Raw genomic sequence first — 27,100 nt, 5'->3', positions numbered from 1 at the left:
TAGCTATAGCGACCATGTGTTATGGGCACCTTGTTGCTCATCCTGTATGCAAAAACATGTAGCTAGCTACAGTTGGTCAGTTGACTCTTCCTAACATGATAGGATACTTAATACGACATGTGAAAACTTAGGCATGATCGGTATTCATTGTGTCATGTGGAGTAGGAGTGACTTCATTCCGGGCTTCGTTCATTGGATGCGTGTCACGTTTTTGTTGTGAGAATGTCAAGTTCGATTCACAATTGCTGAATCATTTCAACATACTTCCTGTTAGCTAGTTGCTATAGCTATATTTAGGCTAGCTCTCATACTTTATTCTTACAGCTAGAGTAGAGTTAGCTACGTAGCTACTGAGAATGATATTCGCTGTTATTCTTGTTTTGCTCACCTCTGTTTGCATTTGTGGCGGGCAGCAGCCATCCGTGCAATGCAGGGCAGCAAATACTACTTTAATGAATGACGCCGACTGCCATAGAGCATATCTGGGATTTCTGTTTGGAGTCGGTCTTGGTGCTGATACCGATCAAAGTTTCTTCGATCAAGTGTGCAAGGAGGGTACTTGTAGGTCAGAAATACTGGAGTTTCAAAACAGCTGCGCTGGAATAGAAGACGTAAGCCATGCAGTATAGCGACTGTTGTATACGGCGGCTCACCACGTACTTGTTATTTGGTTTTGCAGCTAGACTGATGTTGTTGCTGTTGTATGTATGTTGTGTGTAGATTTTACGCCGCTGGTCTGTAAAGATGGATGGTTTAAGCAAATTAAATTAGTTATATGAAATTCAAAATTACAATGAACCTAAACAAGCATCTAATTTAGTTCAAGGTTTCAAGTGATACAGATTCAGGATGCGCAGCACCTACTGAAACTGGAGAATGCATGGTGGAGGAGGAAGGGAAGAGACTATTGTCTCACCAATGTGTTGGTATTCATAGAGTACGTAGTGGATGGATATTAGCTGTGTGATACAGGATATTGTGCAACCTTGTTTTCAATGGCTGCAGTGTGGTATCTGTAAATTGATAGCTACATGCCGGTTAGAGAGTGACAAAACAACACAAACGTCTGGTTGTGTATCTCCACTAATTTTATGCACAAGAAAACCCATGCACATCATCTCTAGGAATCATGTAGTTTGTGCCCTCTTTGTGGTGCTGAAAGGAAAAAAACTTATTCAGATATTGTCTGTGAGTGGTAATGACATGCAGGCCTTGAATAGCAGGGATTCAACATACACATACTCATATACACAACTAGAATAACAGTTATTGTAAATAGTTATGCATGTGTGTGTGTGCATGGTATTGTGGTGAATAACATAATGGACAGATACAACTAGCAATCTGTTAGTATTGCATGTTGCAGTTGCAAGCTGATTTGGATCTGTTAAAGACTTTATCCTATTCATATATAACTGACTTAATTCCTTTTGTGCTATATCCTGAAGCTTTGAACATCCGTTCCTAACATATAGCCCTGAGGATATTATGCTTGCATCACTTTATGCATATATAAATACACTCAGTGAATAAAATCAATCATCAAACAATTATAGTAATGCTAGCATAATCTCAATTATCTACAAACAAAAAGTTGCAATAAATTTACCAATTTGAATTACTGTTCACAACAAAAACAATGACAGGTGTGTCCATTTTATTGATGCTGCATTAATGTGTGACTAATTAATAGACAGCACATCATTAAGCTTTGTCCATGTACTGTTGAAAATTAAGCAGCAAAAAGTGTTTATTAAAAATACTTGTGCATGAGTATGAAAATGCTTTTAAATTGAGAAGCATACTTAGCACATAATAGGTTCATTTGTACATGTATTCAATTTGTACATGTATTCACAATACTGATGTTGAGAAGTAAAGAAGTTGCTAACTTTTGTTCAGTACATGTACATATATTATATGTAAATCATAATTGTATTATCAGGTGGATGATGCTGTTGCATCTATTGCATTTGGATGTATTCCACATGAAATGGCTGGATCCTGTCTGAATGTATCAATTGACAATGAAGGAGGTTTACTTGGATTCATCTTGACCTACCTAGTAAGCCTTGCATACCATATAATTATGTATAGTTAATCAACACTTTGTTATGGGGTTTGCAACTATTCAGATAGTTGTTAGTAAACTGTTGCTTGAGTACTCATGAAGATAACATAATCCAGCTCACATGATGTTTTTGTCATCAAGAAAGACACCATGAAGGCTGTGAAGTTTGATTTGTGGAATTTTTGCTTATCAGGAACATTTATGGGTACAGTGTGCAATGGCAGATACAGGGAGTTTGCATTGGTTTAAGCTGAAACCCCCTCTGACAATAAGGTACATGCCCGAAATCGGTTTACGAAGCGGACATAGATGCTACCTATTTTGTCGACTAGCACCAAGTGTAAATTATGTATACCTGTAGTTAACAACCTAATTAACCTTTGATGCCATTCTGGCACCGCCCCTGTCATGTGGCCTCTTCATACCCAGTAAGCGCCTTTAAAAATAATAATTATTGTTTTAATGTTTCAGATATTATGACTAATTAGTACTACTTCTAAAGGCTTTACTTGCATTTTCTAAAAGTGATTAAACATCACTGGAGAGTGAAGCTAGACTGAAGCTACAATTTCCAGGAACCACCCTTTTTTAAAAGCATAGATATTATATGTATTCATAACTCCCATTTATAGAGACTGGTATTGAATAATGAGCTTTCTTACAATGTTTATTCAACAACTTTCAGCCAAAGTAGCACTAAATAGCTAAGGCCTAAAATTTTCCTGTGAAACACATTCAGTTGGTTTGCTTTGCCCTCTGCATGTCAGCTTTTAGAATTGCCACATTGCCACTGCTAGATATGGATATTAAATAACACCATGCAGTAATTCAGAATTATAGTGTTTAATTCTATCAAAAGTGTTACCAAATTCAATCTTAGAAGGTTAAATTTTCACAAATTTTCTGTGGGGGGCATGGCCCCAGTTCCCAGTTAGAGCATACTTCACATGCTGAATGTGCTTTACACACTTGTTGAGTGACTTTAATGCCCACGTAAGAATATTCTTGATCTGCCTCTGTTGCCTAAACCTGGACCCCCTCTGAAAATTTCTAGATCCGCCACTGGTGTGTGTGTGTGTGTGTGTGTGTGTGTGTGTGCGTGTGTGTGTGTGTGTGTGTGTGTGTGCGTGTGTGTGTGTGTGTGTGTGTGTGTACGTGTGTGTGTGTGTGTGTGTGTGTGTGATACTGTTATTCAGAAAAGTCGTGGCTTGTCACATAGATACAGCTACCACTAACTAGTTCTCATGTCTCATGAGTATACTTGATTGTTAACACTTGAATACTAAAAGCCCTTGAAATCTCATATATGTATTTTGTAAATGTTGCACAATCATTAATACAATTATTTTTTCATGGATACCTTATAATTGTGATCATTATGTCAAGTTTTTATATCTGTGTATCTGTTTTACAAAGTCATGATTGATTTAAAATGACTGACTTTAATTTTATGTCTCAAAGTACAACAAATAGGGGTGGGAAGTAACTGGTATATTATAGAAAAACTCAGATATTAATGAAACAATGCATGTGTTGTCCAGAAAAGATGATTTAATATACTACTCTTTTTCAATTATAAAACATTTTTGTGTATGTCTAAGTGATACAAAAAATTCTTGCACAAACTTTTTTGCACAACTAAAAGTGTAACTGTGTGGCTTACTGCCTTAGCTGTTATGCTGTAGCTATTGGCTAGCTTTCAACAAAGGAAAAATTATTCTATGTGTATTACTGCTCTATTTAGAGTATCTCATCGTACCATGGTAAAAACAATTGCCACATAATTTTTTAAAAACTTTTTGTGCAAATCTACAAAAACGTTTTAAATGAAAAATATTTATCATGAAATTTTGTATCTTTTGCCAATTACTAAATTAAACCAACAGCTTGCCCTAGAACAAAGGCAGTGGAAATGGATGGAGGGGCCATGGTACCACTTTACTACTTTCATTGGACAATGCTTACTATAAAAGATTGGGATACTCTAATAGAGCAGCCACTTTTTAAAAAAAAAGCTGTAAGCAGCTAATTAAGGAGAAAAGCATAGGTGAAATCATTTGAAATACTCTCTCAGCATATGAAAATTCCTTGGGAGTGAGCCCCCAGGCCCCTTTGAATAACCTCCATAACTGTTGTTCCACTGTGTAAACTCCTTTTCAAAGTTGTCCCGCCTGCTCCACTGCCTCTGATTGTATTGTACTAGTATAGTGTCGATCACATCACATGATGCTATTAGGAAATGAGGTTGCATACCAATGCTTGAATTGAAAAAATCAATATTCTCTGTAATAGAGCAGTCCAAACACTCAAATATAATACAGTCAGTTATTGGATAGTACAGGACATAGTTTCGTACCTATGATCAATAACTTTCAATTTGATAAAGTGCATGTATTGTGATATTTTTTACCATGATATTAAATTCAGCCCTAACACTAATCTGCCAGTACGTTGAAGAATACATTGATATGATCAGAACTGAAGATTTGAAAACAGATGCAATATTTTAGCTAAGTAAACATTAAGGGCTTCATATTGCATACTCTCCACATGTACAGTAAACATGAGTTTGGCCTCTATTTGTGACTTGTCTTCTAATTAAACATTATGTTACTACTGTTAGCTTACCATTTGATGTTTGCTTGACTACCAATTACAGCCTTCTGACACTATACAGTGTAACATGTGAGCATGCTGAGTAATGGAAATATACAGTTGTTTCCATGGCTAAATTTATTGTATGCACATATAAGATTGCACTTTAAATGATGTGTGGTTGACTATTAGTAAGTCCTATAAACATGTTGTAGACATGTTCTTTTAAAATTATGTGTTTATTTACCTTTCAATAAAACAAAGTGAAGTGCAGCTGTGTAGGTATATCAACAATATATAACGAATACATGTTATGTACATTTAATGAGTAGAATTGAAAGCACTTTCTTGGATGTTAGAAAGATTATAAACAAAACTGTTTGTTCCAGTGGTGTTGCCATATTAGTTTCTCGCCCACGTCCTCATGCTATCTTTTATATATTGCACTCGCAGCGGTGCTTTAACTAGTATATATTTTATTTCAAAATGCACTCATTGATTAAACACAGTAACATAACATACAAGCATGGACTGGTCATACCTACCTAAACATTGTTGTCATGGTGAACAGAGAAATGGGTTATTGTGTTATCAGTGCATGTTATTACTTTGTTGCAGATTGGTGATGTTGGTGTCTGTCTAAGACAGTTCTATACTGGAATGTGTTCTGAAGGATGTAAGCAGGTATGTAAGTACTCTAACCATCTCCTTTTATCTATATGATTATACTATGTAGAACGTGACACGATTTGTCAATCAATGGGGATGTTGTTATGCTGAATTAATTAGGTTGCTGGCGCAAGAGTAAGTTGTAATAGCTGTTCAAATGTACAGTATATATTCATCTATAGTTCATTTGATTGTGAATATGCTTTATAGGGGGCCTACGAATTGAGTGCTGTATATTTAACCTCATCGTTCTCTATCTCTAACACTTTAATCATAGACATGGTATTATTTCCACTTTTCCTTATCTACCTAGACCTGATGAGTTTTCACCAGTCCATTATGGTGTCAGTGTAAGAGATTACTTCACATTTTGTGATTTGCCAGTACCAACATTTTGTATGGTATGTGAATGTATTACGTGTTTGCATGTTTATATTAATACTTTAATAACCGTGAGGTATTTAACATGGTAGCTATTAATAGTGTAGCAATCTAGTGGGGGAAGCAATGGAAGCACCATCATTCCCTTTATCAACTTTACTCTCATTTTCATTGCTTTATGCAGAATTACAAGGATGGTGGGGTACAAAATAAAGACAATATAATTGGAAAAGTGATCCGACAGACAAATAGCAGTTAACAGCAAAAGCCTAAAAATACTACTTAACTACATACATAGTTTAATTACAATGAATAATAATTACAAGGGTAGGCGAGCTTAGCACAGTTACAACAGGGACATAAAAATGGAAAGTGTATTAGTTTAAAAATGATCCCGTAAATTGTTCTTTAGCTTTTGTGTTGAAGGAGAGGGTATAAGATCAATTATTGGCAGAGCATATCATAATCTGAGAAGTCTCTAAAAACAAGAGTTAGAACATATTGAGGTAATTACATATAATGTCATTGTTATATCACTCTAATAGAACAGTCAGTTGTTTAATATAGGCTCAGAAATGATTGCAGGAAGCTTTAATTTTCTACGAAGGAATACCCCAGACCTCTCAGACAAAGGCATCCTTGCGTACTTCTCACACTGTACAATAATTCTCATAAACATCTAGCTGGGCCAGAGTCCTCGTGACAAATACAATCTTATCAATGGATTAGTGTATAGCACACACTGGATGGTGTACTCTTGGTCTACATCAAAATATTAATATGTAATTCCATTCGTGCATCCTAGTCTGTTCTAAAGCTTATCCTGGTCTGAGAAATTCTCTATTTCCTAAAGAATGGGGATTAAGTTTTGCATGTCAAACCCCTTACCTTGTTACAGCATCTTTATATTCTAATGGTCCCTACTTGGTTGACAACATACACTAGTTAGCCAAATGTTTTTGTAACTTGATTTATTCCTACTAAATCCATACATACCACATCAAAAGTAGTAATGACACTCGACATACTTACTAGGCTACAAATTGTGAGACTAAATTTGCTTCTCTGCTTGTCTCATTTCCTGTGATGCTTTGCCTGTTAACCAATATTGTGTACTGAGAACAGTAGCTATATGAAGCTTGTTTACCACTGACTTCAACTGCATGCATGGTGAGGCATATAATGCGTATGAGTGCAAAAAACTACTGATAGTACCCATTTTATTTGTACAACAATATGAGACTCACTGAATGGCAAAACCCGGCTAGTTTATTTATTTCTAGTTTTGCAATAAAACGTATTTGGTATAAAATGTGTGCTACAAAAATAGTATTAATCAACAACAAACAAGACTAAAATTAATACAACTTATATCCACATATCACTGGAGAGTAAGAATATTAAATTTCATTTCTGTGCCACCATTAAGTAAACGTTAATCACATACATGTGTTTGGTTACACAACTTACATTGCTGTAAAATATAACTTTATGACAATCATCTCTAGCTTTCTTGCTTGTAAGCATGGATGGATATATATACCAGACAAAAGCAATAAATTATCTTGTTCATACAATGAGACAAGTCCTGACTCCATAGACTTTGTTAGCAATATTAACCTTGTGACTTATTGGTCAATTCAGTAAGTGTCTAGTTTATTATCAGTACTGTACAAAGTCATTCATTTTGCTGTTCTGGCTCTTTATCGCTATTTGCTTAACAGATGAGGTAGAAAATTCATTTGATTTCCTTTTAGACAACAAAAATGTAATTAAATGAAGTTTAGGAAAATGCAAACTAGACAGGTTTTCACTCAGTGGATATATCCTCTATGTGTGAATTATCTAGGGTAAGGATTAAGGAAAAATAAGTAGGCAGTGTATCTTCTGTAGTACATGAAAAGGCATGTTTTGAGCCCATGCAAGCAACCTTGACTGTAAGCAGTCTTGTCCATATTGTTAGCCTTGTTGGGTTGTGCTTGGTTGATTGTGCCAGCAGTCAGTTATTTTAAATAAATTGAAAAACATATCAAAACATTTTGGATTGCTTTAAAAGAGTTTGTTGTACCTAACCAATACTGTTAAAATTGTCATGAAGGATTGAAACATAATGAAAACAAACCTTTTCTACTGTCCTATTGTTAAAGTACTACTATAACTATTATTTACACTTCAAAACACACGATGTTGTATGTAATACATGACGTAAGAATGTTTATAATCATGGTGTTAATTTAATAGGATGGTCCTACTCCACCACCTAATCAATGTGCTATGGCTATCAGACAAGTGTTCTCATCAGATGATCTGTGTACAACCACCTGGAGACAACTGATAGCTGGCAACTCATCTAATGACAGTATTACTACTTTACTGCGAACACCTGGTTGTGCAGAAAGACTTCAAAATTATGTAACAACATGTGAATTTTTCGACTCTGAAGTAAGTATTTGTATAGAGAGAAGATACAAGAAACACTTTAGAGTTAAAATAAACAGTCAATGATTGCGATTAATTAATATATAAGTAGCCAGTAATGACCATAAATTACACCTTTAAGGTGTCTACCTAGAGTATAGTAATGTGTGTATACCATATAAACAGAATTTTGGTGAACAGAATATTTGGCATTTACTTAATACATTTGCATAGGACATATAGACGTTTACCTCTTGGCCTGTGTAGTAGAGAGACTCTTCGTGTGAAACAGAGGACAGAGATTTATTCAATTCATATAGCCAAGTGCAGAAAAAGGAAATAAAGTGATTGGGAAAATTCTCTGTGCAAGTATGACCTCCGCTGCGTGTATATCTTTGCCTCCTTCCAGCAAAAGAGTGGGACCTTACTTGTGATATTACAGACAATCGCAGAATTGTTTGATTAACTACAGGCTGAGGTTCAGTACATCTAGATGTAGCACCTTGCTCCTTGCTTAATCTCATACCTGTTCAATTGGCTAAAATATTAGAAACATTAATGGTGAGATTTTAATTAGGCAATTTTGTAAGTGTCCAGCAAATTTCCAATTTTAGTTTCATGCCAAAATTTCTGCTCATTCAGCATGTACATTGAGTTGCAGTAAAATTGATACATTGTTTGTTTATGTTTTAGAATACAATTAGTTTACTCTTGCAATTAACTGCTCAATTTGGAAACGTGATCAATCACCGGAATGGACAACGTTGTTCTGCAGGTTTTCCTGGTGTTTTTGATGCTTTATCTCTAACCAGTCCTGTAAGTACTAAGTGTAAAAAGCTAGTTTTATCAGTAGTTATACATGCCAATATTGTAGGTGTAGCCTCTAATGTATTAGTATAACATTACTCTATTTATACACAGACTCTTCAACCGTGCTTTACTGACCTTGGTATTGGAATGTGCTCTAATGCTTGTAAGCAGGTAAGTTTACAAATTCAATTGTTTATAAGGTAGTTATGTACATACTCAAACTATGTGTATTGTTTAGTTGTTGTTGTTATTGTTGTTGCTCCAAGCTTTTCTGCTTAGTAGGTGATTCATCAAGTTTTTTAGAAGTTTCCTTCCTATAGACTGATATAATATTATATGGATGAACCTCATTGATCCATCTTGTATAGTATGTACAAGTTTAGCTGGATCCTGAAAACAGCTAAAAATGAATAGAGGATATTTTCTCAAGAGAATTAACATTTCAGCCAACCAGATGATTAGCGGTGACAGTAAAAGTGTCAACAATAGACATGTGTGGTTTGGCTCCATTGCAAGTTTGGAAAATGGTACAGTGGATCCTCAGTTATCCGAACAGCTTTGTTCTTATAGTTAGCCAAAAGTGTTCAGATAAGTGAAATTGTCCGGATAACTGAAGCCCATTGATTTATATACAGAGCTTCGTTCAACTACTTTAATAGAACAGTCATTTACTCTAATAGAGTGCACACTGCCTGTCACTGGTGACAAAATATTCTAATAGAACAGTCGCATTTGGCATTCGGATAATTGAGGTGTTCGAATAACCGAGGTTCGGAGGATCCACTGTACCACACTTTTATGGCTTCCCATAGGAAATGTATGTTGAAGACCATAAGAATTGTGTCAAATGAGCCAAATTTCAAGATTGTGTGTAATTGCATCCATGAGTTATAAATTTAATGTTTTTGATATATAACCCAGCTCAACGCGTACATACTATAGTACTGCAATCCTTCAGAGCACTGTGGCCCTGTGGACTTTCCTATAAAACTTGTAATCACTATTTATAGTGCACCAGTGTCTTGGGTTGGTGCATCGATCTACTGTATCTAACCATTTCTTCGTATGTTGTAAATGTCTGTGCTACTAAATTTATTATGCTCTTCAGTATTATTGTTCTGCAATTATGAAAATATGTAACCTCTATATAGCTGACCATATTGAATCATGCCAAACTGGGTGTTCCCTAAAGTCAGTGTCTAATACACAAAGAGTGTCTTGTACTCATATTATGTAATCGTGTCCCCATGCAGTTCCTTACTGAATCAGTGAGGTCTTATGGTTGCTGTTTTAATGAGGGAGCAAGAATCTATTATACAGCGTAAGTTGATAACATTTAACACAAACCAAAACACAAGACTTTGTCTGACACCAACTTCTTGTATGATTTTATTTGTATCTTTATATATAGCATCTCTACATGTACATGACATTAGGAGTAGTTAAAATGTGCAATAAGGCCAACATTTACAGATTCCTTGTTTCCTGTCATCCACCCATATACTGTATCATATTGCCTAACTTCATCAGTAATTATAAATTGTAATCAAGATTTATAATTACCTAAAATATCTCCATTTATTTTTGGTGACTTTAAAAAATCAGGTTGAAACAGTACACTCAGTTTTCACAAGCAATAGCTTACACTGTAATTCAATTTTCGCATACTAACAACATTTATATGAAAAACTTCACCACAATTTTTTATTATCAGCAACTAGCTATAGAAAGTTTCTGAGCATTAACTGTGTGACTTATTTTGGTGCATCCTATTATGCTGGCATAATTTTGAGCATTATAGGTGCTTTGAAGCATCAAGCATAATGTTAGCACTATGGGTAGATTTTGCCATACTGTAGACTGTTGTCAGTAAAAAAATACACATCATGGAAAAAGATCAACATAACTATTCTATCTGTAAAGTCTTGTGTAGTCATACCACTGTTTTCCTACAGTACACACTGAAAAGGAAAGTATAGGTCTGTAGCCTGATGAGTAATTCTAATAAAGTGGTCAGGTACATAAACATTAGAGCTATGGAATGAATTATTTTTCAATGATCTTTAAACAGTATTATTGCTTTCAGGCTGAACATTATTGTAATCCATATGCTGCATAAAAGCATAAAATTATTAGTTAAACACGGAGGTTGAGGCAAAAGTGTGAGCATAATTTTGAGAAAAATAAGTTAAATTTTTTAGCATTGCAGCATAGCATAATAGATGAAATTAAAAGCATAATGGGGTGGCGCCTTGACTTAATGCCTTTAGATAATAGTGTAGCTATTGGCTAGCTTTCACCTATGACACAATAAGCATCAAGAACATGGCTAAATCTGTTTTACTGCTGCTGCTACCCATGATGAAAAGATCAAGATACTCTAATAGAGCAGTCACGTATGATAATGTCTACAATAACATTTTTTACACAAAATATTATCATGAATATTTTGCACAAAAAATAAAGTGGCTATATTTGTGATTTGTGGAATGGTTTGTATTAGAATAACTATTTAAGTGTTCAATTTGGGTGATTGACTGCAAACTGATCAGAGTGTCTCTATCCGATTATAATGTGTGGTAGAAATGCTTTGTTGGCCTGTTACACTTGTGAAAAGTGTGAAATATGCATTGTTGTAGCTGTTTTGACATAACTGATTAGTGGACCATGTATAGAAGTGGTGAAATTTTATAATAGTGATGGCATGGGTGACTTTTGGTCATCAGTTATCAGAAGCGAGTACTTATATTCTCTTACCACAGCAGCACACAGGCTTCTAATTTAGACCATTCAATAGAGCAGCCTTCAGTCTCCTTGAGTACTAAGTTGTAAGTAAATCAAACCAGTATACTGTGAGTTTTGATCAAAACTTCCCCGTATCAAACACTGTGCACATTGTAGCGAACTGGGAATCAGCCTATCACATGATACCCAAATACTGATTAATAACCTGTTACAGAGGGTGATTAAACTTTTTTACCCGTTTTTCAGGTTAGAATAAAACCATCATTGTTGTAGGCATGACGGTTTTCTCATAACACAAGATGAATGAATTTATTTACAACTGGTAAACAAAGACTATTCTATTGAATGGTTCAAACTAGAAGTACAGTACTCCCTCCATTATCTGAACTCATTGGGCCCTGGGTGACTTCAGATAATCGAAGAGTTTGGATAATAGAAGCCCATTTATTTATATACAGAACTCCATTCAAATACTCTAATAGAACATACACCTTCATCAAAATACTCTAATAGAATAGTCATTTACACAATTCAGACAACAGAATGTTTGGATAATTGATGGCTGGATAATAGAGGGATTACTGTACATGTATTATTGAGGTGAGGAATTATAAGTATTTCTTGAAATAATAATATTATTATGTTTTAATTCATGCCATATCATATCCAGTGCTTATCACTGAAACCTGCTGAAGGAAATTTGTTATAAAGACGCATTGTTGGCTTACAGTTCAATTGTACAATACAGTACAATTGTAACTTCTGTCCTCACTTTGTCTGTAGATGAGTAGAAATTTGGGTGCAAGCATACCCTAAAGCTGGCCTATGAATGGCTTTGGGGCCACATAAACTTCAAGAAGAAGTAAAATCTATGTAAAAAAAACAGCCAAGCTGTAAAAAAGCAATGCAGCCTTCAAAAAAGCTTGGGGGAAAAATTAAGGTTGCAGCCACAAATGGCTGTAATGATTTTAATGTTAACAAGTTTTAAAGGGAAAAGTAAGAATTTTTAGTTCGATTAGGGATCATAGAAATAAAAAGTAGTGAAACAAGGGAGGTCACCTACACCTGAAGATATACTAGTGGACATTAAATCCCTACTTCAGTCTATACCTACAATAATTAAGTAGAGATTAAATGTCCACTAGTAGCTATATCTTCAGGTGTGGGCGACCTCACTATCCCTAATCAAATTTAAAATTCTTAATTTTTCTTATATGTGTTTGTTTGCTTTTTGTAACATTATTATGACTGGTGAACCCACACATACTGCATTAGAATGGAAAGAATGGTGCACCCAAATATCAACTATTGAAATAGCAAAGTGGCCATTATGCTTCATTTTCAGCTATGTTCAGCCCATTACGCAGTGTTGCAAACGTAGGAGAAGGACTCTGCAATCAATCAGTCACAACCAAAAGGTTGGAAAATTCCTGTCAAACGTAGGAAAGCCATCACACGACACTGTACTTTGCGTTGTCAGCAAAGATAAATGGGACACAAATGAGGACACAGGTAAGTCCATGAAGCATATGCATTGCATGTACTGCAGTATACCAAAATGCACAAGTCGGGCCAAAGCGACGTCAAACAGTGAAAAAATCAAACCTGTAGCCTTAGCCATTTTCAAGTTGTGCTTGTCTGAAGGCATCAGTCAAGCAGTCAGTCAAGCAGTCAGTCAGGCAGTCAGTCAGTCAGTCAGTAGAAAATTCCACTAAAAATTTCATAGCAACTTTTTGGAGATAATTTTGGACTTGGCTATACCTAGCCAATACTGTCAAGATGCCAGTAACGTATTATGAGGCTGGTTTTTAGGGCCATTATGCTCAAAATTAGCACATAGCCATTACAATTTATTATCATTAATATCATTGCTGTCATTTCTTGGCTGCTACCTTTGATTTCACAACTTTGTTCACCCAGGGTTTAGAAAAGACTGCACCCTTTTATCACAACTTGACTGTTATTTTTTGTGTGTGGAACTCATTTCTTTTTGTTTTTTTGTACTCTCTATGGCCCCCAAAGGCTGGCTTTGGGTTTTTTTTACCCGCATTGCTTCTTATCTACCAATAATAATTATTGAAGACATAAGTTATACTTATTGATATTTCTAAACAGATTTCCATTGCCTTGACAGTTTATAAGTGCAAGAAAATTCATCTAGTTTGCATGAACAGTTTAGCTGGTAGGCATGGCAATAAATCACACAGATTTGCACTACTGCCAACTGCTCTATTAGAGTATCTCGATTGAGTGATTGTTATGTATGTTTGACATGTAGTCTATTTTATTTGACTTAATCTTTGTATGTAGTACTCTAATAGATCGCACATTTTTTCTGAGCACTGCTAATATAATACACATAGAATGTTCCAGTTGATAGATCTTATAAAATTTTATATTCTAGTGTTGTAAACTAGAACTTTCATCTATAAGGTAGAAATTAAATGAGATGAGCAACTGACAGCAGTGGTTGAGTGGCAAAGGGTAAAGTTAGGGCATGTAGGAGTTGAAATCCCTAGTTCGAAGTTTTTGGCATTTTCATGCAATTTTTTTTAAAACTTCTATGTGACTGTTTTATTAAATTGTCTCAATTTTGGCTATTTTAAATCTCCTTAGCTATTACTATCAGTATTTTCAAATCACAAAAGGTTTACACTACAATAGTTAGCCTAGCAGACCAATTTTACACTAAGTCTTATTTCTGTAAGTCGTGACACGACAAAAAAACACACTTGTAATTGCTTGTAACTTCACACTACTACTAAATTTAAATGCAGTGTATTATGCTTTTTATATATACCATCAGAGAATCCAATAAAGTTTGTGTGAAGGAGGTAAACCATACAATCAATGCTTGAAAAATATGGCTAGTAGCTAGTTGTAAGTTACAGAAAACTACGAGCGTATAATGGAGAATGGTAAACTCTTGATAAAATTATATTTAGGTCATCAAACTTACCTGATAAATGGGCCCACCAAATATAGTAATATCAAAGAGGTGAATGGTTTTGTACTGGAACAAGCATACGTTAAACATTTTTAAAGCCTCATAACTGGGCTTGTATCAAAGTGCTTTTTTGATAAACAGTTTTGGGTATTTAAAGGGCTTCACAGTGCTACTAAATGTTTGAGCAGGTGGTACATGTAACTAGAGTTATTAACAAAAAAACGAGGGCTCAGGTGAACGCGAACTGACTATAGTGTAGATATGTACGCTTGCTCAAGTACATTGCATTTTGATTACTCCAGCACCAAGGTGATAATTAAATTTATTTCATATTCTGCAGGGAGTATCCAGATGATGATGATGATGATGAAGATGATGATGATGATGATGATGATGATGATGATCTCAGTGGAGTATTTCAAGCCATTACTGTAACGTTGTATGCCCTATGTGGGATCCAGTCACCAGGATTTTGTACACAGGTTAGACTACCATATATAATATATATACTACACCTATGGTGGAGATCAAAAGCACCGAACTGTAGTATATAGCACATATACCACGGCAAACTGTGGTATATCAGGACACATGATAGTGTGTCTTGTGGTCAAGTACAACTAGTGTGGATGCACAACAGGCAAATGTGTATTTTACAGGAACCAAAAAAACATTGTTTTCTTGCATTCTTAGCTCAAACAGTGCCTGAATGGACATTAACCACTTTTGCTGTGGACATTCCTTCTGGGTAGGGCACCTCCTTTTCAACTTTGAGTTGAATCTTCCCAGCCATCACTGAGATAAGAGCATCTTATTTTCTTCATATTTTTCTTCATTTTCTGGATTCTTTTTCTTCTTTTCACTCAACTTGCTATAACCCGCGCATGCTTAAGTTGGTTGACTTCAAATTTGGAGGGCAGTAAGAGCATAATGCAACACATATGCAACCCAATTTTTGTACAGATTAAACAAACAACAACGGAATTATGCATGATTTTGACAATTGCTAAAACGATTTGTTGTCATGCCTAAAGGGTAATCCGCTTGACAGAATAGCTTGAAAATCAGTCTGTACATGAAGTTACTATCATAGTGCAAACCTCTTTTTGGTTTGAAAGTACTGAGAATATTAGCTAAGGAGATATAAAGCAAAACCAAAACCAAACATGTGAATAAAAACTCAATCGAGATATTCTAATAGAACAGTCACTGAGCAGTAAAAAAATGTGTGCACAAAACACTTCACGGAAAAAATGTCTCCAGGTTTCAAACCAGGGACCTCCACACCTATATACCCAAGCTCTTTACCATTTTGCCATTGCTGTCAGTTGCTCACCTCACTTAAGTTCTACCTTATAAATGAAAGTTCTGGTTTGGTACACTAGAATGATATATCAGTGGTAATTCTATATGCTTTGTATTGAAATGCTCAGAAAAAGTGTGTGCTCTATTAGAGTACTGCAAAAATTATGAAAATAGCCTATATCAAGTGTGTCGTGCGGCCAAGTACATTTGGTGCAGGCAAACAACATACCCATTTTACGGAACCAAGAAAACACCATTTGTGACCAGATTTTACAAAACCAATCCAAATCGCACATCAGGCAAAATCAAACTAACACCATCAGTGGATAGCTAAACTACCGTACTAGTAGTTTTGACACTCTGTACTACTCAAACTACTCGAGGCTGGTTTCAACAGACGTCTTTTCTGGGGGGGTGTAGAGCTCGAATGGCGGTTTTAGGCCTTGTGAAGGACCTGGCTTGGCAAGAATCAGTGGTTTGCTGGTGAACAGCCTGATAATGTAGGCCAGATGTTTTTTCTGTGGATTTTGCTACATATCAACCACTAAGGAGCCAGCACAGCCCTGTAATCTCGTCTCTGGACTCTAATTGTGGTCTGCCTCCATTTTGAGGTCAAACCCTTGCCCACCCCGCCACCCTCCACCCCACCGCCCCGCCACCCTCCACCCCACTGCCACCCCCTACCCTACCACCCCACCACCCCCACCCCCACCCCCACCCTCCACTCTACCACCCCTCCCCCCTCCACCCCGTCGCCCCCCACCCCGCCATTCCTTTTTGAGCACTCGTGATACTACTTCGCTCATCCAACAGCTCAGATTTTTTATCTTATTTGGCAGGAAACTCTACAAGCAGCTACAAGTACTGGAAGTGGTCTGAAAGGTAACAGATTGATGCATCTTTAGTGTAAGTTTCATACGTGTGCTTGCCATCTTTGGAGAGTTATGCTGGCTTGAATTCTTTAAAATCGTTTATCTTGAAACTTCTAATGTGCGATTTGGATCGTTTTTCCAAAATCCAGTCACATTTCATGTATTCATAACTCGAACGTTTCTGCTGTGGAAACTTCCTCAGGGTAGGGCATCTCCCATTCCTAATTTAACTCTGAGTCGAATTTGCCCAGCTATCATATATTGGGATATACACGCCTTCAAAATTTGTCTTATTTCAGTCAGTCTTCATAAATACATAACAAATCTGTAATAACAAGTGCCTAAATCAACCAACAATTTTTACCTGAGCTAGCTACTGAGTGTATAGTTGATGAACACTTGTCTCCTTCATGGATAACTCAGTAATTGTGAGTAGATAGGCATGGCACCACTAAAGAGTCTGATTCATCAATATGTGAATGATTTTACTATCTATATCGTTTCTTCTACTGGAGTGTAGAATATGCCAGATATAACACGATTAGTCAGAATATGACCAAAATAAATACACGCTCTCCCTTGGCACCCTCAGAAAGTCGCGCATATATTTCTGTCAAATCCCTCCTAAGCGTGTTATAACTATATGACATGAACAGTTTTGTAGCTTTGTATGTGATGTACAGTGTGTATCAAGAAAATTGTAACATCAACATAATCATGTACTGTATCATGTTGCAATATAAATGATGCTCCTACTTAATCTATAATGTGGTTGGTTTATAGGCACAAAGTTGATTTTCATTGCATCTTATGGTGACTTGCTAATGCATAAAAGCAATTCCATTGGACTTTGAGACAACAGAAAAATGAATGCATTATAATGATAGAATCACACACATTACAAATACCGGCATGAATAATATAAAACATCATAGACTTGAAAACAGTATAAATACATTACAGTGCAATAGTAAAATGTAGCTTGTCATATTTTAACATGTTAGAGTTGTATCTTCTAGCTGAGCATTGTGGCACTCTTGTAGTGTTAGACAGATATTTCATTATTGTAGGGACCTACTGCTCCACCTCTCTCTCCTTGTGAATCTGCTGGTTTATCACTGTTTGGTCAAGGAGATAGTTGTGGTACTGCTGTGCAGGCTATTTTTGAGCTTGAAGGTTTAGAAGAGGAAGGAGGGAATGTTTCATTCACTGAAGTTGACAAGATGTTTGGTACACTTTGCTCAACCCCAAGATGTAGACAACGTCTGATTAATTACTTCACAGCCTGTGTAGAGGTAAGTAATACACCTCCCCATATGTACAAAATGTATAATCAGAAGTGACTTTGATATAGTAACTGCATTTCATTAGCAGTTCAATTCATTCTGTTATTTGTGGAACTAGTTTAAAATATTTATCGAAAATAATGATTTGGTGTAGTGCAATGGCATAGTCATGTGCTTTAGTGATGATTATTAGTGCAACTCTAGATCATCTAGCCAACCGATCATTATAAGTGCAACCATTTCCTCCCTCTTACAGTAGCACATTCCCTCTTACAGTAGCATATTATTAATATTGTTATTGTTAACAATATTATTGGTATATAAGTCTTTTAAAAACCAATCTCAAATAAGAAAGTACATACAACGTTAACTATTTACCTAAATATAGTAAAATCAGCAGTCATACAAAAACAATCTAATTTAGTCTTAAAAATAAGTAAATTACAGTATCAGGGGGTAAAGTGCTCCAATCGTTAATGATTCTCTGTGAAAAACTATGTCCTCTAACAGAATGTTGAAACGTTTTTTGTAAATTTTTTAGGTCCATTTGATCGGGTAGGATTGGTATTTAAGGTAAAAAGGAATCTTTATCCTCTGATACTAAATTTTATAAGTCATAATCAGGTCCACTCTAGTGCAGCGGTAAAGTAAACTGGGTAGATTAAGTTCTTGGAGTCTTTGGGAGTAAGACACATCTTGCAAGGAAGGTGTAAGTTTCATGGCTCTTCTTTGAACTGCTTCTAATTTACGAATGTCTTTCATAAGATAAGGATTCCAAATGGTTGATGCATAATCCGAGATTGGGCGGACAAGGGTGGTATATAATAACCTTATAGTGTTAGCATCCCTATATAGAAACAAAAGTACATTTGATAGTTCCTAACAGACTATTGGCTTTTAGTACAATTTGATTAACATAATATGTAAATTTCAAGTTCTTATCAATTACAACACCCAGGTCTTTTTCTTCAGTAATCATAGAAATAATGTTTGCTTCATTTTCAGAAGGAAAATAATATTCTCTACTTGATGAGGAACGACCAATGGTGTTGTAATGACATTTAGGAAAGTTGGGAAAAGATACGAGCCAAGTATCACACCATATTAAAATGCCTTAAATGATTATGCGGTATCTACGCATGTGCCTGCAAGGAAAGTGTTAAAACTAACACCCTAATATGGTTTCCTTGCAATTGCATAAGGAAGATGACAGCTATTGTAAATATTGAAGGCAAAGCATGCAAGGAAGAATCGCAAAAGGCACCTGCTGCTTGTGAGTTTGTTACTGTGACATAGAACAGTCACGTGGTGGTTAGGGATGCCACGATAGTCGTGACATATGACATGTCGTGACATAAAGCCCCATGATATGATATGACATAGGCTTCTTTATGTCGTGACATAAACATCCATTCATTTTGATCAAATTTGATGCAATGAATATGAGAAAAATTGACAAATAAGTATGAGCAATGTTTGTCGTTGATGTCATAGTTAATATTGCTGATGTTTAAGTTGATATTTTTGCATGTTTGAATCAAAATAGCTATGCAGTTTCATAAGTAACAACTTCAGTTGTGAAACTTTAAGAATTGCTTATATTGTGACATACTACATGTTGTGACATATTACATGTTGTGACATAAACCTCTATGACACGTGACATAAAAATTTCTATGTCATGGCATCCCTAATGGTGGTTTTATATACTATGTATCAATTAGCCTCTAGCTTTTGACTGGTCATACAGGCATGCAGGCAGCTAGGCAGATAAAATATTGGGCTATGGCAATTTGTCAATATTGATACTTCTATACAAGGTTTCTTATATTTAACACTAGATTTGATATTAGATTTATCTGTAAGGGTGCTTTTTGTCATGTAACATATTTCTATGATGTTTTTTGGCAGCACATTTGGCGGTTGCCCTTTATTTGTGGAGGATCCTTACTCCTTAATGATCTGGTTGACTTATGACAATTATTGGTCTCACTGGGGAAGCAATGGAACGATGATCATGCCCCTTACTGATTGATCATGCAATTTTACTACTCCCTAGAAGCTCAGTCAAGACCAGAAAAATACTCTAATGTACCACTCTGCGTGGGCAGTTCAAAGGCACCGCCAGTGCCATAATTTGTATATTGCACTGCTGCAGACCGCAGCGAGTGCATTATAACTTGTAACGCACTGGTTGCGGTTTTGTAGACCACAACGAGTGCATTATAAGTTATAATGCACCGACCGCAGTGCAATATACAGATATTGCACTGGCTGCGGTTTTGTGCAGCATAGCACAAGTGCCGGTGGCGATGACCACTACGACACCTCACCTAATAGGTGGAAAGACACTCCACAGATCACTCGAATTCTTTTATAGCCTGACATGTAAAGGTCGATTGTGGGCCATAACGTCACCAATACGTATAATGTTTACAAGCAGCCAATGGCGATCGAAAAAGCCAACACGGGTGGCCACAACTCTAGTCTACATATATATAAACGTACTTATACACCTTACTAGTCTGGTGCCATCTTAGCCCAGATTAAACTGTAGTCCACTTCGACAATGACTCAATAAAACAAATATATTCTAAATAATACTAACCTTTACATTCGATTGTGGTTACCAGTTTTGTCATGCCACCAAATTCGAGTTTAGCCAGTGTGAATAGTAAGAATTAGACTAGTATCGTTTAGTAGTTAGGTTTTGTTTACTTAAACCGTCTATTTAGCTGCTTTTTTTCGCTCGAGAGAATCACTATGGCGATTAGTCTGGCGCTTAGTCTATATGGCGACTGGGTGATCACGCTGGCATGCTGAGCACTACATGATGAGAGTCAAACAGCGAATGCAGGTTAGTGATATAACGCATAGCGTACTAGCTTTCAATATCTCAGGTGGCTGCAGGGGGAACGTCATCGCAACGTCCGGCTTGGTTACCCACAATTGATGTTAGAAACCTGGCCTTTATAAGTGTTACAGCTGTCTTGTGAGACTCTCCCCACCTATTAGGTGAGTGGTACATAACGGTTATACAACGTGCACTCGTGCTCTGCCTGTATAAACGCACTTGCCTTCGGGCCTAATGGCCCTCAGGCTCGTGCGTTTATATCAGGCAGAGCACTCGTGGCCGTTGTATAACTATATAATAAAGCAGTCACCCTGGTACAACAGATATTTCTAATAGAACAGTCACACATGAATATCATAGCTAAACTATAACAAAAGAAACAAACTGTAATTATTTTTAAAATGAAGTTGTGAAACAAAACCCTACTTTGGCATTGAACAAATTAAAAACAACATGCCAAAGTAGAGATTTCCAACACACCTATGTTGTATTACCACCGTATTATCTTGTTTCACTACTTGGATATAGTCATATGCACATGTAGATTGTCCTATTTACTCTTTTCTTAATTATGTCTACTTCTGAAATACAATGAGGGAGTAATCAAGACACACGGTAGTGTGTCGTGCGGCCCAAGAAGCCGGCGCGTAACACCCGTGAGTATATTGACACGAAGAAAGAAAACGCAATTTTCGCACCTCCGTAGCTCTGTGTTGCCTTGATGAAACAAGACGATTTTTGCTGTGGACACTCCCTCCAACTTCAGCACTCCACATTCCAAATTTGAGCGAAATCGCATCGCGCGTTCCTGAGATATGCGACTTCAAAAATTGGCTTAATTTCTTCGTTTTTTTCTTCTTATTTTTCTTCCTCTTGTCGCATCAAGACACACTGTGTCGTGCGGCCCAAGAAGCCGGCGCATACCACCCGTGAGTATATTGACAGGAAGAAAGAAAACGCAATTTTCGCACCTCCGTAGCTCTGTGCTGCCTTGATGAAACAAGACGATGTTTGCTGTGGACACTCCCTCCAACTTCAGCACTGCACATTCCAAATTTGAGTGAAACCGCATCACGCGTTCCCGAGATATGCGACTTCAAAAATTGGCTTAGTTTCTTAGTTTTTTCAGTTTCTTCTTATTTTTCTTCCTCTTGTCGCACACTTACAAAAACTGCTATAAAATGTGAACGCCATATCCGTTTGCCTTGAAATTTGGCACACAGAAGGGGGGTATAAAGGTGCATCTCGGTACCAACTTTGGCTGGAATACGATAAACAAGCAAAGAGTTATGAGCGATTATTCACGAAAAATAACACCAATATGTTGTCACGCCTACAGGTTAAACCGCGTATGGGAAGAAGCTGAAAATCGGTGGGTGAATAGGTTAACTATTGAACCTCAAACGTTTTGTGGTGTGAAAGAAATTGAGCTAAAAACCAGGAAGATACAACGAAAAAACCAACACTGTGTAACAATTATGCAATCGAGATTAGCTAATAAAAAACGACTGCTTGCCACGCGTACCAGATAAACCGCTTGGGGTAATGCTTTGAAAATCGTTGTACAGATGGAGTAATCATCTTAGAAAGGCTCATCAATGGTGTAGAAGAATCAGACTTAAAGCCACGGAGTTATAACATGAAATCCAACTTGGTGCAGCAAGTGCGAGATCGAGATACTCTAAATTAGAGCAGTCATCCTAATAGAGCAGTCACCCTGAAGAGAATTCAAGAGATCAGTTAGAAACAAGAAACCTGTATAGAGATCAGCTACACACAAGTCACCCTGTAGAGAGATCAGCTAGAAGAAGTTACCTTGTAGGGAGTTCATGCAACTATGGAAAGAGATAGTTCAACTAGAAGAAATCACCTTGAAGAATTCAGCTACAAAGAAACCACCATGTGGAGATTTCAGTTACAAACAAATCGCCCTGTAGAGAGATCAATAGAAGAAGTTACCTTGCAGAGAGTTCAGCTACAAAGAAACCATCATGTAGAGAGTTCAGCTACAAACAAATCTCCCTGTAGAGAGCTTAGCTAGAAGAAGTTACCTTGTAGAGAGTTCAGCTACAAAGAAACCATCATGTAGAGAGTTCAGCTACAAACAAATCTCCCTGTAGAGAGATCTGCTAGAAGAAGTTACCTTGTAGAGAGTTCAGCTTCAAACAAATCACCCTGTAGAAAGATCAGCTAGAAGAAGTCACCTTGTAGAGAGTTCAATCACAAAGAAATGACCATGTAGAGAGCTCAGCTACAAACTAGTGACCTTGTAGAGACATCAGCTAGAAGAAGTTACCTTGGTGAGAGTTCAGCTACAAAGAAATCATTCTTTAAAGAGCTCAGCTGCAAACAAATCACCTATACAGAATTCAGCTACAAACAAATCACCCTGTAGAAAGATCAGCTAGAAGAAGTTACCTTGTAGAGAGTTCAGTTACAAAGAAACCACCATGTAGAGAATTCAGCTACAAACTAGTGACCCTGTAAAGACATCAGCTAGAAGAAGTTACCTTGTAGAGAGTTCAGCTACAAAGAAACCATTCTGTAAAGAGCTCAGCTACAAACAAATCACCTATACAGAATTCAGCTACAAACAAATCACCCTGTAGAGAGATCAGCTAGAAGAAGTTACCTTGTAGAGAGTTCAGCTACAAAGAAACCATTCTGTAAAGAGCTCAGCTACAAACAAATCACCTATACAGAATTCAGCTACAAACAAATCACCCTGTAGAGAGATCAGCTAGAAGAAGTTACCTTGTAGAGAGTTCAGCTACAAAGAAACCATCATTTAGAGAGTTCAGCTTCAAACAAATCACCTGTGGAGAGTTCAGCTACAAACAAATCTCCCTGTAGAAAGATCAGCTAGAAGAAGTCACCTTGTAGAAAGTTCAGTTACAAAGAAACCACCATGTAGAGAGTTCAGCTACAAACTAGTGACCTTGTAGAGACATCAGCTAGAAAAGTTACCTTGTAGAGAGTTCAGCTACAAAGAAACCATTTTGTAAAGAGCTCAGCTGCAAACAAATCACCTGTACAGAATTCAGCTACAAACAAATCACCCTGTAGAGAGATCAGCTAGAAGAAGTTACCTTGTAGATCGTTCAGCTACAAACAAATCACCCTGTAGGGAGATCAGCTAGAAGAAGTTACCTTGTAGAGAGTTCAGCTACAAAGAAACCACCATGTAGAGAATTCAACTGCAAAGAAATCACCCTGTATAAAATTCTGCCACAAACAAATTGCCCTGTAGAAAGATCAGTTAGAAGAAGTTACCTTGTAGAGAGTTCATCTACAAAGAAACTATTCTGTAAAGAGCTCAGCTGCAAACAAATCACCTGTACAGAATTCAGCTACAAACAAATCACCCTGTAGAGAGATCAGCTAGAAGAAGTTGCCTTGTAGATCGTTCAGCTACAAACAATTCACCCTGTAGAGAGAGCAATTAGAAGAAGTCACCTTGTAGAGTGTTCAGTTACAAAGAAACCACCATGGAGATTTCTGTAATCAATATATGTATTATATATATATATATAATTTGTACATTTACTGATAAAATATTTAAAGTACATCTACTTCATCTTTTCTTCTTCCTGTGGTAAAGGTTTAAAAAGTCCCAAAGCCGGCCATAGGCCAGCTTTGGGGTATACAAATACAAACAGAAATGAAATCCAATCCAAAACAGCCAAGCTGTAAAAAAAGTGTGCGGCCCTCAAAAAGGCTATGGTGAAAAAAGATGTGAAATCCAAGGTGGCGGCCAAGAAATGGCTGTGATGGTAGGTTAATGGTAAAAATTTTAATAATGACAATTCAGGTGAATTTTGTGCCAAGACCAAGCGGCACAGTAGATTAATGGTTAAAATTTTAATAATGACAATTCAGGTGAATTTTGTGCCAAGACCAAGCGGCACAGTAATTCACCTGAATTGACATTATTAAAATTTTTACCATTAACCTACCATCACAGCCATTTCTTGGCCGCCACCTTGGATTTCACATCTTTTTTCACCATAGCCTTTTTGAGGGCCGCACACTTTTTTTACAGCTTGGCTGTTTTGGATTAGATATGCTTATGCATGCAGTTCTTATAAAGAGAAAGAAATACATTTTTCTGTATATGCATGCACTGGTTGAATGCTGTATCCCAGGCTGTGTGGCTCCTCGGTAGGCCTGCGCCGATTATTCTAGCATAATTTGGGACATTATAGGTAGCCAAAAGCATCAGCATAATGCCAGCATAATAGGCAAAATCTTTGTGCATTGGTTATCAGAGAAGCTGAAATTCTGCCTGTTGTGCATGATGCAGAATGGGATAGTGTGCAAACATGGTAAAAATCAAATTTACAGCTACGTTGTGAAAAAAAGATTAGTTAAAGATCGATATACTCTAATAGAACAGTCACCGCATAATAAAATATTCTAATAGAACGTTCACAGATGCATTAAGTACTCTAATAGAGCAGTCAAGACACAATAATTTTATATGAGCATACTTGGAGCATAATGGAACACAACTGGGCATAATTAGAGCATAATAGGGTAAATTTTGGAGCAATGCTCAAAAGCATAATAAGCTCAGGCCTACTCCTCGGGCACTTGCCAAGACTGCAAGCTATCTGTGGATCAAGTATAAGTTTTTTTTCTGTGTAAGTTACTGACTCTGTGCTCCACAAGTTTACAGGTCCCTAGTGGAATAATAATTAACAAGTGCAGCCATTAAATTAACAAGTGCAGCTATTAAATTGTGAAATGTGTCAATTTTTAGACTGCACAGGAACATTTTATTATACTAGTAAATGATTTCTTATAGGATGATGATGATCCTCAGCAGGCTATAAGATACTACACAGATTTTGGTTGCCGCAGAAATGACATGGGAAGCTGTTTTGCCTTGTTGGCAACTAATACTCCCCTCAGAGCTCTCCAAGATGGTGATGTGCGTAGCTGAGTTGTGGATGATTTTGTTTACTCCAGTCACAGCAGTATTTAAGTCTACATAAGTGACCAGATTTGTAAAAAGGGATCTTCCACACACATCCAATTCTATGAACTTGGGAGACCATGCAGTGTTCAAATCAAATATAAACCTGAACTTTTTTTTTCATACATTAAGCTATGTTGGTGCTCACTACTGACCAGATTTCAAGTCAATCTGAAATTATTAAAGATGGTCAAAGTTGGTAAAATGGATGTGTGTGAAAGACTCCTTTTCGCAAATCTGGTCACATTATTATTTTATACAGGTTGCTTGGTCAGTTGGATTGCTGTATGAATTTTGAATTTAAATTTTGCTTTGCTGGTACAGTATAAAGCAGCATAAACAACAAAAGTTTGGCTGGGCTAAAGTTGACAGTTTGGAGGAAATTTACCAAACGATTATTTTTTTGTGAATACTGGATGCATGGTAAATTCACCAAGCCTGTATCCACTGAATTGCAAACTTTAGCCTCTTTTGTCATGCACCAGTGATGCATGTTGTATCATCATACTTATTATTATGAGTAGCTATACATGAGTACTATGATAATATTGTGTGGTAACAGTGACACTATAGTAGTAAGCATGATATAACTGGCTTGTACCACATTTCAAAAGACAGCAATACCCATGGGGTTGATTACCAGCCATTGTATAACAGCCAACCACCACAGTTGTGATGCATTATACCCTAATGATCTGATACTACACTGTGCATAATGTCAGTGCCAGTAAGAGTTAATCATTTCACACAGCAGTTTGTGTATAGCTCAGAGTTTAGGAATTATTATTTCCATCTAGGCCTGTGAGTCTGTGGTAGATCCTGTTAACCCAAGTTGCAGCAGTAACTGCACGCAGGTATGGCATTAATGAGTATAATAAGTGTAAACATATTGATGTAACTTTACTACTGGCCACATAGCTATTTGATTGAATGTTGCATATAGCTGATATAGAGTTTCTGATATCTGACCACTACTTTAGTATTCTATAATAACAGTTTTTAAATAGTTCTGATAATACCAAAGCAGAAGTAGTGAAAAGTTGGGGCTCAGGGGGCTTGAAACCCCTAACTTTTGAAGTTCTAAAAGCAGCCTGGTATCAGTGTGGTAGTGTTGTATATTAGGGATAATGAAGTTTTGAACTTTCTTGTCCTTCAAAATCACCTGAAAA

At 36.6% G+C, this 27,100-nt stretch overlaps 1 protein-coding gene across 1 annotated transcript in view; it reads left to right on the top strand.

Moving 5' to 3' along the window:
- The first annotated feature begins 282 nt into the window (after positions 1 to 282).
- The window catches only part of LOC136266357 (uncharacterized), a 30,383-nt gene continuing 3,565 nt past the window's right edge, over positions 283 to 27,100 (top strand). Inside the window, exons 1-13 of the mRNA XM_066061376.1 lie at positions 283 to 611; positions 1,946 to 2,065; positions 5,285 to 5,350; positions 5,403 to 5,470; positions 5,649 to 5,736; positions 7,958 to 8,158; positions 8,828 to 8,950; positions 9,056 to 9,115; positions 10,198 to 10,265; positions 14,977 to 15,118; positions 17,884 to 18,108; positions 25,761 to 25,886; positions 26,729 to 26,785. Coding sequence (XP_065917448.1) covers positions 357 to 611; positions 1,946 to 2,065; positions 5,285 to 5,350; positions 5,403 to 5,470; positions 5,649 to 5,736; positions 7,958 to 8,158; positions 8,828 to 8,950; positions 9,056 to 9,115; positions 10,198 to 10,265; positions 14,977 to 15,118; positions 17,884 to 18,108; positions 25,761 to 25,886; positions 26,729 to 26,785 — 1,599 coding nt within the window. The 5' untranslated portion in view covers positions 283 to 356. The remainder of the gene's footprint in view (positions 612 to 1,945; positions 2,066 to 5,284; positions 5,351 to 5,402; positions 5,471 to 5,648; positions 5,737 to 7,957; positions 8,159 to 8,827; positions 8,951 to 9,055; positions 9,116 to 10,197; positions 10,266 to 14,976; positions 15,119 to 17,883; positions 18,109 to 25,760; positions 25,887 to 26,728; positions 26,786 to 27,100) is intronic.

Source organism: Dysidea avara, chromosome 9 (genome assembly GCF_963678975.1).
Source record: "Dysidea avara chromosome 9, odDysAvar1.4, whole genome shotgun sequence".
Lineage (NCBI taxonomy): Eukaryota > Metazoa > Porifera > Demospongiae > Dictyoceratida > Dysideidae > Dysidea > Dysidea avara.
This window is presented reverse-complemented; position numbering and strand designations above follow the sequence as displayed.